General features: G+C 39.1%; 1 protein-coding gene across 3 annotated transcripts in view; it reads left to right on the forward strand.

Moving 5' to 3' along the window:
* The window catches only part of GRIPAP1 (GRIP1 associated protein 1), a 2,851,684-nt gene that overhangs the window by 1,061,105 nt on the left and 1,774,704 nt on the right, over nt 1-15,875 (forward strand). For all 3 annotated transcript variants that reach the window (XM_044080007.1, XM_044080009.1, XM_044080008.1), the window contains exon 14: nt 12,865-12,942. In XM_044080007.1, coding sequence (XP_043935942.1) covers nt 12,865-12,942 — 78 coding nt within the window. The remainder of the gene's footprint in view (nt 1-12,864; nt 12,943-15,875) is intronic.

The raw sequence follows: 15,875 nt of genomic DNA on the forward strand, positions 1-15,875 counted from the left end.
TTTGCTTGGGGATCAGTACACGTGGAGATAAATATGTAGGGTCTGTGGATAAGAAGAGATAGACCAGGACTGCTGCCACTAGAACTGTTATGAAGAGGATTGCTTGTTTGGATTCTCAGAACCTTCCACAAGCTGAAATTTGAATTATTTTTTGAATAAAAAAATAGTTTTTGGACTGTCTGTGCAGAGATTTTTAAAACCTGTGACGAGAGAGGTAAGCTGACTTGGCGAATAACTCAGATTTATCACCCTTCCTTCTCCAAGTTTGCTAAGGGATTTAATTCTACCCTGCAACATTTAAAAAGCAAAACAACCACAGCAAGCTGCTGGTGAGCAAACATTTAAAAAGCAATGACAGGGAGGTTCCAAAAAGGATAAAGGACAACCTAATAGGTCTGAATGACTATATACAAAACTCCTGTTCCATTCCAGCCCTTGCAAACTCTTAATCCTTCCATAAATTCTGAACTTCCATTTCTCTCTCTGACAGCAGATGACTTCAGACAGATGGGCTCTGAAAATTATCCGTCAATTTTACAGATGGCACTGCGAGTCTCTCCTTTCTTTTTACTTGGTTCCTTCTCATCTCCTAGATCAAACTTATTTCATCCCTCCTGTCATTCAGCATCTGCTCTCTCAGAGGATGATAGAAGTGGTCTCTCCTCCTCAGTTTGGAGAGGGGTTTTACTTGAGAATGTTTCTGGTGCCAAAGAAAGATTCTTGGAGACCAGTTCTGCATCTTTCCTTTCTGAACATGTTTGTGATAGTGCCCAAGTTCAAAATGCTATCCCTTCACAACTTTTTCCTGCTTATTCCGTATTAGATCTAAGAGAAGAATATCATCACATTACTATAGATCCAGATTTTGTGTGTTTCTTAAGGTTTTTTGTGTCTGGATCACACTAGTAGCTCTCTGCGTTATGGTTTGGTTTGTCTACTGCTCTATGGTTAACAAAGTGTCTAGGTGCTGTTGTAGCCTACAGCAGACTGAAGGGTATGCACATTGTTCCTTATTTAGTTGACCTGATTATCTTTGCAGAGCCTTTTTCAAAGTATCAGTAATCTCCCAACTGTTTAAGCCATCTCCTATGCAGACTGGGGTTCCAGGTGAGCAAACAAAAGTTTTTTACAACTCCTCCCACCATTGTTTTCCTGGGATATCACGTAGACACCTTAATTCAAGGAGCTTTTCTTCCACAGGAAAAAGTAGATATGTATGTAGACCTACTCCTGAATTTTTTCACTCAGACTACTTTCTCAGCCTGGGAATTTCTCAGTATTTTGGATCTCATGGCTTCTGTGATTCTCTTAATGAAAAATCCAGTGGTACCTCATATCTGTATGTTCCCAAAATCAGTGTCCCCTGACATTCCCGATTTCAGTTTTGAGGTTCGAAAAAAGGGGGATTTTTTGACGGAGCCACCAAATTTATAAGAATCTGGGTCTCCCATTCTTCCTCCAACTCCAGCACATTATAAATATGCATGGTCTGTGGATCAGAAAAGATGGACAAAAACACACAAGCATAAGAGATGTTAGGTCTTAAAAATGTTGTCATCCATCTCTAGTCCCTGGGACCTATACAAGTGTTTATAGGCAACACCACAGTGATGAGGTGCATAAACAGATGGGGGGGGGGTACCAATTATTACCCTCTGTGCAGACTAACCATGGTTGCCTGGGATGTAGTTTTTGGCACATTCTCACTCTACAGCCATCTTGCATACCATCAGAGCAAAATTGTGTAGCAGACAAGATGATCAGGACAAGGACATACCCTCACAAATGATAATTGAATCAAAGGATATTCCAGCAATTGATCCAGCTGTGGAGAACACCTCAAACAGATATGTTTTCAACTGCTTACATCAATCATTTGGCAAAATTCTGCTCTAAGACTCCATGCAAGAAGGTCTGGAAGACAAATACATCTTCTTTTCCCTGGACAGGAATGTTCCTGTATGTCTTTCTTGGTCATTCTGAAGATTCAGGTATTTCAGATCATTGTGGTGACTCCCTTCTGGCATAGGCAACAGTGGTTTTCTCTTTTGGAAATGCCAGGAGCAATTGCTACAAGCTTCATCACAGACAGAGCTACCAAGAAAAAGGGCATTTGATATGTCCCAGTTCCAAACATCTACAACTGATTGCCTGGAGTATAGAATCTTAATAACTTGTAGGCATCTTTTTGTCTGAGGACATGCAGCCAGGTATCAAAGTAGGCAAGAAAACCTGCTACTAAAAATTCCTTTATTAGTAAATGGAAAAGGTTTCCTAGTGGGTGCCAAGACATGCTGTAGTACATCCATTCAGGTTAGTGTTTCTCTGGTTCTACATTTTGTGTGAGTAAGTGTCCTCTGGCTTGTCTAATGAGTTGGCAGATTAAAAAGAAAATCTCTCCAGAGTACACTGAGAGAGATATTGGGTGAGCAAATGGCTATTACTAAAGAAATGATTCTTCTTTTTGAGCTAGGGCATAGGATGTGAATTGCCTAGACCCAGTAAGGCCTTCGTAAGTTTAATTCTTTTGGCTGCCAAAAACAATTACTAGGAAATGGAAGACAAAGACTAAACCAACTGTATTTGAAGTACTGAATATGGTAAAAGAGATAAAAGAGCTTACAAGGTGGGTGTTTAGGAAAGGGAAGGAGCAAATTACATAGAAATAAATGGAAATTGTGGGAACAGTATGTGCAGAATAATGTTCAAGAGGAGGAGGAGGGAGGTTTAAGGGGAGACAGGAATTGAGTATTATGTGTAATGTTTGGACTGATGGTTATAAAGAAAGAAACATTTATGATGCATAATGTATGCGAATGGAGAAAATGTTAATATGTTTTTTCTTTTTTATTAATGTACATTTCCTTATGTCTTAAATGATAATTAATAAATAGAAAAACATTTTGCTGATGGGGATGACTAGAAGTAGGGATACAGAGAATAGGCAAAGGGGGCTGGACTTTATTGGTGAAAACTGGCAAAGGAACCAGGTATTAGGAGCAAATAACTAGACAGGGAAAGGTAACAGACTAGGATTAGGCCAGGAAGATATTTATTTGGACTGCAGGCCAGAGACTGCCTTCTCTATCAGGGATTGATAGAGTTATAGGCAAAGAGAAAAGGGATAGAGGAATCCTAAGTGAAAGACCTGCTGTTTTAGAGTTTTTAGTTTAATCCAGAACAGAAGCTGCTGTTAAAAAAGGGATAATTAGTAGGGCATGTAAAATTGTGCACAATAACTATAAGAATCAATTGAAGCAGATTAGAAAATATTAGGAAGAAATTTTGGATTAACAATTTACAAGTGAGCAATGGGAGGACATATGGATGGCGGTTAGGTATGCAACAAAGTCTTTTAGGTGTAGGGTTTTGGTTGGAAGTGTTTGCATAGGTAGTTTTATACTACAAGCAGACTCCATAAAATTTTCCTCGGGGAGATGGCAAATGTTGGAGTAGTGATGGGGAAAGGAGACCTAACTGGGAACATATGTTTTTTGAGTGTAATGAGTTGGCAGATTCTAAACAATCCCTTCAGGGTACTCTTATTAGTAATACTGGGTGAGCAAAAGGGTGTACCTAAGCAAATGTTTCTTTTGAGCTGGTACACAGGATCTGAATTGCTTAGACATAGTAAAACCTTGTAAGTTTAATTGTGGTGGCTGACAAAAAAGAAATTACTAGAAAATGTAAATCAAAGTCTAAGCCAACTGTATTTGAAGTAATGAATATTTTAACAGAGATAAAATAACTGGAAATGGGATCTTTAGAAAAATGGTATGAGCACATTGCATTGAAGTAAATTGAAATTGTGGGAATAGTGCATGCAGTATAATGTTCTGGAGGATGAATGAGGTTTAAGGGAAGGCAGGAATTGAGCAATTTATGTATTTTTGAACTGAGAATAGTTATAAATGGAACATGTGATGTGTAATGTATGTAACTAGAAACATGTTAGTGTGGTTTGTTTTCGTTTATATTAATATATGTTTGTCTGTGTCTTTGGTGATAATTTAGTAAAGGTGTTTTAGGGGGAAAAAAAGTTTTGTTTGCCATTTCAGCATGTCTGCCCATGGAACCGCCTCTTTCAATGTAGTATCAGTCGAAAATGTTTTTGAAAGGGCTGTTGCATACAAAGTCCATTAGGAAATAGATGGCTTCTCCTTGGGATCTTAATTTTGTGTTGGAAAAACTAACTCTTGCACCATTTGAAACCAGCTCATTAGGCTGACTTGAGGTACTTAATATGGAAAACAGTGTTTTCTTGCAGAGGTCAAAATAGTAAGTATCTAAGTTGCAGGCTTTTATGGTGGATCAACTGTATCTTATTTTCCATTTTACAATGACTGGCCATTAACATTTAAAAATGAGTATGCTGATTGGTCATCCCAACTACCGTGCCCATTGTAAATCGAGAATATACCAATGGTAAAAGTCTGGCTGCTAAAGTATCATTGAGAGGCCAGACTTTATATATTGGTATGTGTATACATGCATTAGTCTGAAGGAAAGAAAGTTTAAAACTGAAATGCTTGTCATTATTTAGTGACTTTTTTCCTCATATAAGCTGTGATTTTCCAACAAATCACTGAGGAACTAAGTCACTAAATAATGATAAACATTTCAGTTTCAAACTTTCTTTCCTTCAGACATTGCAAATCCACCAATCCTCAACCACTTTTCCTATTTTTGCACATGGGGCCGGGGTGTCACTACAACAGTGACAGTCATCTAGAGTCGAGGTTTACACAGCAAAAAAATAAGAGGTAGAGAGGTACTTACAAGAGCAGAGAAAAGACAAGAAAAATCAAGTACATTCTGCAAAACTAAAGAAATATACCTGATTTTCCTTGTATTTTCCTGTCTCTCGTACCTCTGCACTGTCCAGAGGTTACAGCTTTCTTCTCTTTTCCAAAAAAAAAAAAAAGAAAGGCACATGGGATATATACATATGACCCTTATGCTGGGATATTTTGCAGTCACCCTAATGATAATGGACATCCGCTGGGTATAACAACCCTGTGTTTCTTATGCTTAGTCAAACAATCTGCTTATGCTATGCTGACGAGGTCATAAGGCCGAAATATGCATATCCATGGCTAGTTGGTTTGGCTTTATTGGCCTGAAATTGTCCATTAAAACAACTTCAAATGTAAAAGTCATGGGCAATCAGAATCGCCATATAGCTGAAACACCTGATGTTCGTAAGGGTCATTTGCATATATCCCATGTGCCTCTTTTACAGGAGGTTTGGGAGGTCACTCATTGGAAGTTCTAGCTTGGCTGGAGTTTTCATTTAGTTTTTTCTGATTGTTTTTTCATTGTGACCTTCTAACTCTTCCAGTCTCTGTTACTTCCTTTCCAAAGCACTGCTGTACTGCGTAAACATGGAAACGGAAGTCCCATATGCATGCACAGTACATAAGCAAAGCAGTAGAATCGGGAAATAATCCTGAAGAACACCATAGCACCATTAATCAAAGACATTATTTAAGAAATGTAAGTAATTTTTTTCTTAAACAATGTCATTGTATAATAACAATAACCAACAATCACTCATGGTTTGCCCTTATGATTAAACCACACCAACCATGGGTAAATGTTCAGTATACAACACCCACGTTGTCAGTAATTACTATAATAAGACAGGATTTCCTTAAGAACTAATCCTTCTTTTATGCCTAAAGTGGAATAAAAGTTTGCTTTGAGCCAAGCCATCCAGCTCTCCGTCTTCCTTACAGACCCTAAAAATGAAGAAGAAAGGATATTCCATACCTTGGGTGTCCTTGAACTAAAGCCATCTGAATTGACCAGTCCTGGAGCACCTATGTTGACACCACTAGTGCATTCCACTTCAGCCCCGCCTATCTCTGTCTCTCTTGACTCTGACATTGTCAGATTTGGATAAGAATTGGAGCTGAAGCATAGGAGCCAGTGCCAGAGAGGACGGATCTACTCCAAAACATTTGAATCTGACCCTCCCCTTGGAGCCTCAGTTCTTGACAGCTTAGCGCCGATGTCAACTTTGGAGCTGGAGTGAATCAGGGCCTCTGGAGGTTCTCTCTGGTCCACTCATTAGAAAGATCTCCTTAACTCCAATTTCCACTTTGGCTTGTGAGGCTTTCCAGAGTCCTCAGTCCAAGCCAGGCCAAGAGAGGAGTTGCTCCCATCTTATTCGGATCTGTCCTGATCTCCTATGTATAGGACTTTAGACTCCACTCTGATGTCAGCAGGGATAGTCTAATGCCAAAAGCCTTGGGGAAGTTCTTTCATTAAGTTCCCAGTCTGATTTGGACCCTGTCTCCAGAGGTTCCCCAGTGACAGGTCCATAGGAAGCAGACATACAAATGGAAGCATTTACATTCATCAGTGGAATCTTTCACAGAAGACACTGGTTTGGATGAAGGAGAGGGTTCCCTTAGATCCCTCTTTGGAGATGTCTCCTTTAGTGAAATCCTAGAACTGATGAAACAGAAAGGGGGATGTCCCACCAACATACCTTACTCTGAAGAATACGTGTTCCTGGAGGCTTTTGGAGTTAACTCTTGTAATGCCTAGGTGGTTCCAACTCCATGCACCCTCATTGATTTGGTAGGTCAGGGAGCCTAAAAGAAGCCTGATTCAGCAGAGCCAATTTGGAAGAAGCCAGACGAAATTTTGCAGTACCAAAAGATAGCGTTCACTGGAGTAAAGGTCTTCCTGTAAAAGCTGTGGTTGTAACAGGCTCCACAAAGAAAGAAAAAGCTCTCTGAAGAGAAGTACATCTGTCCACCCTCCCCAATAGGGAACCTAAGGCTTTTGAGAGATTTGACAGACTTATGCTTCAGTGACTTTTTCTCTGAGAGCGTTGAACTATCTTGTCTATATGACACATTTTCAGAGAGAATGGACCAAGGAGATAACCCACTGGCAATTTGCCAGTGGGATACCCAGAAGAATATGGAATCCCAACTATTTTCCTTAAATTCCCTTTCTAATATTTCCATTCATCTGCTTTCCAGTGCAGCTGATTGAACAGCTAGAGTAGCAAGTCTTGTCTATATGACACATTTTTAAAGAGAATTGACCAAGGAGATCAGCAATTCTCTTTCAGGTAATTTGCTAGTGGGATACCCAGAAGAATATGTAATCCCAATTATTTTCCTTAAATTCCTTTTCTAACATTTCCATGCATCTGATTTCCAATGCAGCTGATGGAACAGTTAGAGCAGCAGTTACTGGCATAACTATATGCCTCCATGCCTGGATGCAGTTGTGTGATTTTGTAGAAGGCTTTAAGACCTCCTTCATTAATTCCTCCTTTGATGGTTCCACTTTGTTTTCACCTAAGGTTAAGCAGACACCAGAAGCAAGCAGGACGGGCAAGATCCTGTCTGCTATGGGAATTTGCTTCCCTGCTCCTCAAAGAACCTTCACCATAAATCAAAGACGAGGAAAATGTTCAGAATATCACAGGGTTTTAACCATGATGCTTTGTATAAAATCTCCAGTGGTGGAAGAGGGGGTATTTTTAATGGACATCATCCTAGGGGCAGAGGTGGTCCGCATATCCAAGGGTTTAGAGATCACCATGACAAATGGAATTACCAACAACAGAAGTCAAATTGCTATTGGAAAAAAGGGCCATCCAGTAGGTCTCACCAGACCAGATAGGATCCAGTTGTCTACTCCAGGTTCTTTTTAATTCCAAAGAAGATGGGACCCAAGTCATCTCATTCAATTTTTGAAGCAGACAAAATTCCAAATGGTCATGATTCATTCCATTTTACCCCTACTTGAGAAGGATGACTGGATATGCTCAGTAGATCTCAGAGATGCTACTGTCATGTAAAGATATAAAAGCAATCCAGGAGATCCCTCTGTTTCCATCTGGGAGCCAGTCACTTTCAATTCAGAGCTCTTCCCTGTAAACTCACAGCCCCCCCCCCCCTTTGTGTTTACCAAATGCTTGGCAGTCGTGACAGCTTATCTAAAGACTGCAGGGTTTACAGGAGTTCCCGTACTGGGATGCCTTGCTCCTAACTGCTCCTGCCAGTGATCTATTAATCCAGCAGAGGGCCCTTTTATTTCAGTTCAAAACTTGGGGGTCACAATATACTTGTCAAAGAAAGAATGGAGTCCAGCTTAGTCCACAGAGTTGAACGGATGCCACTGGGACACAACAACTCAAATAACTACCTTACCACAGCCTAGGATACTTTCCATTTGGCAAGTAACAAAACACTATCTCCAGCAAAACTAATTCTGAATCTTCTGATCTGAATCCTCTAGGTCTTATGGATTCAGTGATCACATTGACCCCTTTATCCATATTTCACATGAGAGTTCTTCAGTGGACTCTCTCAGTTCAGTGGTCTCAACTTTATCAGCTTGTCACCACCCCAATCAGACTAACACCTGTGTACAGAACTCATATGAGATGGTGGATCACATCCATAGAGGTTGTTAGAAGGCTGTCCATTCTGTCTTTCATCTCCCAATAGCTGTGGTTACCATAGATACTTCCCTTTTAGGGATAGTCATTACAGAGGGAAGACTTTTCAAGGTACTCAAACACCATTAGAGATCAACTTTCAACCTTAATAGCAGCATCTTGGAAATGAGAGCAGTCCTATTTACATTGCAGACTTTTTAAAACACTCTGCCGGTAGGTATGATTTCAGTTCAGACTGGCAGCATGTTTGTAGTCTGGTATATCAAGTTGGGAGGAGCCAAATCGTATCCTTTATGTCAAGAAGCCATTAGATTATGGCAATGGTTGGTGGCTTCCCATTGTTTTCTTTTAGCAACATGTGTCCTGGGATTTTCCATTGTACGAGAGGACAGGTTAAGTAGATGCAGTCTTCTGCTTCATGAGTGGTCCCACAATTGGACAGTTGCAAATTAATTCTTGCACTGCTGGGGTCAACCTTGCTGCGACATATTTGCCTCTTACCTAAACAACAAATGCATCAGTTACTTCTCCCTAATCCCTCCTCAGGGTCAGTCACTGCGGAATGCTATGATCCACAGTTGGCCCTTGTGTCTTCTTTATGCCTTTTCCCCTTATCCATTGATCATGAAATCCATTCAGGAAGCCAGAAAATGTAAGGCAAAAGTAACCCTCATTGCTCCGCATTGGCCTTGAATAGTCTGATTCCTGTATCTTTGTTCTCACCTCTTACGTCCCTCTTTGATGCTGACTTACAGCCCAGTTGTCATATCCCATTCATTTAGCCATCCTTTCCTGGACCCAGAAACCTTGAGATTAACCATTTCATTCCTCCAAATTTAATGATGGTCGGCGATTTCAGGTTTTTGGACAATGGTAGTACATATTCTTATGGCTTCACAGAATTGTAGCATCAGGAGAGTATGTTGAAGTTAATGGAAATGCTTGACGAAAGGGGTTAGATTCTTTTTCTGTGCCATTTCCTTTCATTTTAGAGTTTTTGTCTGAATTGTTCTAAAAATCTACTTGGAGCCCTTTCTTCTTTTCACTTAGGGCACAATGAGAGTCTTAAAGGCTATTTAGAGGTCTCCAAGGCTTTTCTTAGAGGTACATTCCTTCTTCAACCCCTCTATAAGGGACCCAGTTCCTTGACTGGATATTTCAGAGATGTTTCAAGCCATTACACAACCCTCCCTTCCCCTTTGAACCAGCAGCTTCTGTAGACTTGAAGTTTTCAGTATGGAAGACAATTATTTTGGTAGCAGTTACTTCTAAGAGAATTTCAGAGTTGCAGGCCCTTTTATGCAAACCACCAAAACAGTTTTTATTCATGAAGACAGGGTTTTTCTAAAACTGAATTCCTCATTTATTCCAAAGGTGGCAATCCTAATCCAGTATAAACCAGTGCATGGGAGAATATGCATTGCATTTGCTTGATGTTCGCAGACAACTTGAGTTCTGTCTACATAGAACTAAAGATTTCAGGAAGTCAGATCAATTGTTTGTTGCATTATTCAGAGCTAAACTGTGATACGGTGTTTTTGAGGTCATTCTTTCAAGATGGCTCTCAAATTGTTTTACATTTGTTTATGACAAATTGGGTTTATCATTAACCAAATAATTGACAGCTTATTCAACAAGGGCAGTAGCAACTTCCACAAATTTCCAACATAAGCTTTCCAGCTGAAGAGATTTGTGCTGCTGTCACCCGGTCTAATGTCCATACCTTTGTGACTCACTATGAGTTTGATGTGCATTCCAGATCTTGTACTTATTTTGGCTCTGCTGTTCTCAGGAATATCCTTCCTCGATGCTGCCCAGGTAAGTTGGTAGCTAGGGAATCTATCCCAACAGTTGAATCGGATGAAAATGGACAACATTGGATAAGAAAGTTATGTACTCACCATAACAAGAGATCCATGTTTTATTTTCATCTGGTTTAATATCCGTCCCTCGTTCCCCATCCCTCCAAACTGACAGCTCATGTACCTTGAAGAATGGATGGTATGTTAAGAGAGTCTTGCTAATGTAAGCCTCAACAGGTTGGTTCTTTTTCTTTATATGGAAACACCTTTTTTTAATTGACCATAGTCTTTAATTGCCTGTCAGTATAGGAAACACATCTCTTATGTTAGGCAAACTTGATCTGAGGTATTCTGAGGAAGGAGTGGGAATTATGGGTAGAGGATGAGCCAGACCCCTGGATCTGAAGGTTTAAATATTTCAAGAATGGATTTGAGTCAGATCCGAGTTCCAGCAGTTGTACCAGATGAAAATAGAACAACACAGATCTATCATTATGGGTGTGTGTGTGTGTGTGTGTGTGTGTGTGTGTGTGTGTGTGTGTGTGTGTGTATATATATATATATATATATATATATATATATATATATATATATATATATATATATATAAAACGTTTGTTTATACCCACCACAGGGTCAAGGCTCATTCTACCAGGGCATTGGCTTTATGTGTGACGTTTTGGGAAAGGGTTGGATTCTAGAAGCAACAACTTGGTCCTCTGTGCATACTTTTACTTAAATGTGGAGCCTGTGCTCTATCAGCCTACTACATTTGTCTCTGCTGCACTATCTTCTACTTGTTTTCCACATAGTGCTTTTCAGCCTTCTTTTACCTCTCTTGTAACTGGCAATTTTATTCATTTCAGCAACTTTATTACTAAAATTTGCAATACCCTTCTTTCAGCTAGTAAATGAGGATACATAGGAACTGCAATGAGATACTACAACTCATGTTTGCATAGAAACCTTAATGGTGTACTAAAACTTGTGTTCATATTGCTCTATTCCCCAAATTATATAGCTTTTTATTTTTACACCATTGTGAAAAATATTTTTGTGTCATTTGTAAACTCTGTTGTATATTTTCAATTGTATTGATTGTGGAGCTTTTCTCCCTGGGCCTTCACTGAAAAAGGGCTTGTTAGCCCAGTTGGACTATCCCGGTCAACAAATGTGAAATAAATAAGTAAATAATAAATAACTTTGTCCCTGGACCTTTGCTGAAAATGGGCTTTACCCAATCAGACTTTTCGTGGTCAACAAAGACAAGTAAATACATTTTACAAAGCAGTATAAACTCCAGGGATAGGGCAGGTTTTGCTGGGACTGTTTTCCAGTGGCTCCTGGACCCTCATCCTTCTTCTCCCAGTCAGTCTAAGTTGTCACAGTCTAACCATATAACTAAGGCTACTGCAGTGGTGATCATTCAAACATCTGCTGTTATGGTAAGTTTAGTAGTGCAACTGTACTTACTGTGTCTATCAGAAGGATTACTGCTGCAGTAGTACCCCCCCCCTTTTGTATGTTTCTATTGCCAGGATGATGACCCTTATTTTTATTTTCCATACATTGTCCATGTCAGGGCTTTAGCCTACTTGTCTCTGTTGCCATTAAAGCTGTGAAGGACTTCATGCCCAAACCGGTCATTATAGTCAGCTCAGCTCAAGCTAAGGATTTGGGCATGTGGAAGGTCCCCCTAAAGGTTTGGAAGCTAGACAGCTTTTTATATCCCGAGTAGGATATAACCCATATAGCTAAGGCTACGACAGCAGTGTTCATTCAAACATGTATTGTTATGGTAAGCTTACTTATACAACTGTAGTTCCTTTTAGGACTAAACTTCAGGTTTTTCCTCAAATTGATTTCTGAAATTATTTCGAGACAAATCTAACTGTGAGTTGCTTTTCCCTATAATTTCTGAATTCATCCCAGACAAGTCTAACTGTGAACTGCTTCTTCCTAAACACAATAGAATTGAAATATTGCATTATACAACCTGTACTACAACTTTCAGTCAGATGGAACTTTCTTCTGATTTTTGATTTAAAATATACACACATTGGTTCAGATCTGCAAGGAAGTCTATTTCATTAGTATTTTGAACCCCTGTTATATGCCTGTTTTTCTCCTTGCTTTGAATTTTCATCGGATAATGAACTTAGTAGAGATTCTGCTTTGTTTTTTTTTGCGCGATACCTCTTTCCATCTTTTATTCAGCTTGGTGTAGTTTAGGATTTACCATTTTCAAACTTTGCACACAAGCTTGCCGTAATGTAGTCATTTCTTCCCAAAAATCTTGTAAGCTTTTTTTTTATTTAATCCAAATTTAATTTCATTTTTTGATGGAGTGTTTCTTTTTTCTTCTGACCTGCTTGGTTTCTACAAGCTTTCATAGAGAACTTATTTTGAACTGAAAAGCAGCATTAAAACTGTATTTTAAGCATTGTGTTTCATATCTAAAATTGATGGCATTGCTTTGTATGTGTAACCCATCAATAAATTAAAAAGAACTGGTGTCTAATTTTAGTGTTTTTTAAAGCTTTGATTTATAATATGAAACTCTTTGTGGAAGTCCTTCTGCATAAGTTTAGTTCTGAACTGCTTTTTTTTCATTTATATATGTATATATAGAGTTTGAATGAACTGAAAGAGCAGCTTACAAACCAACAGAAAGAACATGAAAATGCTGTGCAAATCTTGAAAGATCAGGTAAGGTTTCTTTAAGGGTTATTTTTACGTGACTTGTTTCTTTGCACTATTATTTCCCCTTATCTGTTTTACAGGTAGGTGTTTGCCTCATTTAGTACTTTGAGAAGAGGGCATAGCTTCGCTGGGATATTTAATTCATCAGTGATGTTAGCATTGTTTTATAAATTGCTATCTGTATACAAAAATGCATAACAGTGTGGAACTGTATCTAGTAGCAGCCATTCCTCTTATGTATAAAATAAATTGGAATCTATTTGGAGCCAACGAAAATGTTTGAAGTTTTAGACATAGCTGTATGAACTCGAGCACCATCTGCTCGAATTCCAGTAACACTCTGCAGTTCACTCAGTGGCATTTATGCTTGTGATTGGTAAAAGGGAGAAAACTATTTTTTCTGAGGGTCACACTCCCTACACCCTGCCAGTGCCGCCACACCCCCCGGATTCTGTATATACTAACTCTGAGATTATGTATAGAAACCAGAATGTATGCCTGACTTCAGTCAAATACACAGGTGAGCATTCTTTACTCAGATGGCTGCAAGCACCTGAGTCATTGTGATATAAAAGACAGCCTGACCTTTTATATAATCTCTGTTTATCACTTTTCAAAATGAGTTACCCATGTTTGTCATTTAAGCAGCTTTGGTATCTTGTAAGTGCATTAACATGCACTTATGTTCATAGGTCACTGCTATGTTAATAACTCCAGGGGGCCTTTTTAAGCTTAGCCATGCTTACCAAATGTATCTGACAGGTTTTGATACTCTCTAGGGTTATTTTAAGGTGTATATGTAGGATAGGCTGTGGGTGGTCAAGCATTTACACATTGTCCCTATGTAATAGAAACATAGGTGCCAGACCAGGGGTAAATCTCTTATTCTCCATCCATTGGTCCAAGTTATGCTTGAATTGGGTTAGGGAAGAATTCTGTTTCATGTGGGTGGGAAACCTGTTCCAGAGAAGGGATAGTCTCTGAGACTCATATCTGCCCCTCCAACATGCCCTGTTCATGTTGCAGATGAGGTTTAGGTTGAGAGTTTGGATCATTCAGTGATGGTTGTTTTAGGATTGCGCAACAGGTCTATCAGAGCAGGATCAGAGGATGCCTTTTAGCAGTCTGTAGGAGACCAAGTAGGAGGCATAGGGCTTTGAGGTGGTTTGTGTAGAGACATGTTGACATACTTTGTACTTTTTATGAGGAACCTGTTCAGATACTCCTATTATATATGTAAAGTACATACTGAAGGCGGTGTTATACTCTGTGATTAGTCGGATGCGGGCCGAAGACAGTGGAACAATGACATCCTTGGGCCGAGATGCTTATACCCATGTTTAGAAATTGTGCAACATGGAATGACTTCCTTACTACCATAGACACGTGACGATCAAAGGCTAGATTGCTGTCCTCATGCTTTCCCAAATCCCCAACCTGACATGGGTTGTATATGTAGTTGTGCCTTTAACTCCTTAACTGCTGAACATTTTCAGAGGGTCTGTTCCAAGAGCACTCGCTATTTTTGCTCTTTGTATTTAAAAGTCTGTATCTGAAAAAAATGATTCAACATTTATTAATGAATGTTTTAGGGAACATTACTGGCATACTCACCTATAAAACATAATTGGACTGGGCTACTACCCTCAAAGACAAAGGCACAGCTGCATCTTAAATTTTAATGGAGAAAAATCTTTCAGTGCCCTTTCTTATTATCATGGCATGTGCAAAGAATGAAAATATCACCTTTTTGGATGGAAACCTTTGAACCAAGTCAACATCAGAAGATGTCTCATGTTACATGTATAAGGCTGGCCATTTGCAGATTCTTTTAAGTATAACACATATTGTGTTTACTGTACTAGTCAATCTATATTGTGCATTGTTTTTTTTCATTTAGTTAATTCTGTCTCCCTTACTTTGTTCTTTACCTGTGACAATCTGTGACTTAACATTCACTCTGTAATCAGCATACAGTAACTTATATTTGTGATTCCTTCTCAGAGTGTTATTGATGCATATTCTGGTCATACTTGTCCCACATGTTCACTTGTTTGTAAGTTATTTTCCATGTTTTTCAGTGGACAGACTTAACACTTCTTATTTCCTTTATAACTGTTAGAAAATCCTCCTAGCACTGGTCTGTTCTTGTTTTTTATACTTTCTAGTGATGGCTTTCTTATCTGCCAGCATATAATCATAGTAGTTAAGCCTTGATGCATTTTGATTCCTCTGAATCTGTTCCCTAGCTCAAGTAAATTATCTCTTCTTTTAGGTTCAGTGACTTATCCCCAGGTTTACTTGAAAATACTTTGTAATGCTTGATTCAGTTCTTCTAGTTCTGTGCACCCTCAAATGATGTGCTCCTGTTTCTCTTTCTTCCCTGTCACATCTCCAATATTCTGCCAATATACTAGGTAACATTCTTTGCAGCCTTTTCTGGGTATAGAACTACTTGTGCAGGCACTTCAGGTGAATATTCCGAATTTTCTTGAATTTCCTTTGTTCCATACTTAATCTGTATCTTTTTGCATTCTCAGGTCATCACTCTACAAAGAAAGCTACTAGTTGTGGCAGGGTTTTTGAACCTCTCTCTCTGTCTCCCTTTGACCTGGTATGAGACCTGTGTAGGTAAACAAAGTCCCTAGGATGGAGCTGGAACCTTTTTCTGCAGTCTCCCAGTTATGTTATGTTCCTTCTTTTGTGTACTGCCAATATCTCGCATCCTTTGCTATTTTCTTCCATTTCGTTGATGCTGTGTCTAGATTGCCTGCTAGACCTCTTTTCCCACTGAGTCCCATTGGCATGATTTTTTTTCGCCATTCTTTTATTGGGATGTTCTTCACTGCATCATCTTCTCCCATGTAAATATAATACTGAGTTTAATTACTTGTTTCCTTTTTCTTGACAGGAGTCCAAATGAACAGTCTATTATTCTG

Source organism: Protopterus annectens, chromosome 8.part0, assembly GCF_019279795.1.
Source record: "Protopterus annectens isolate FY-2018-M chromosome 8.part0, PAN1.0, whole genome shotgun sequence".
NCBI classification, from domain to species: Eukaryota; Metazoa; Chordata; order Ceratodontiformes; family Protopteridae; genus Protopterus; species Protopterus annectens.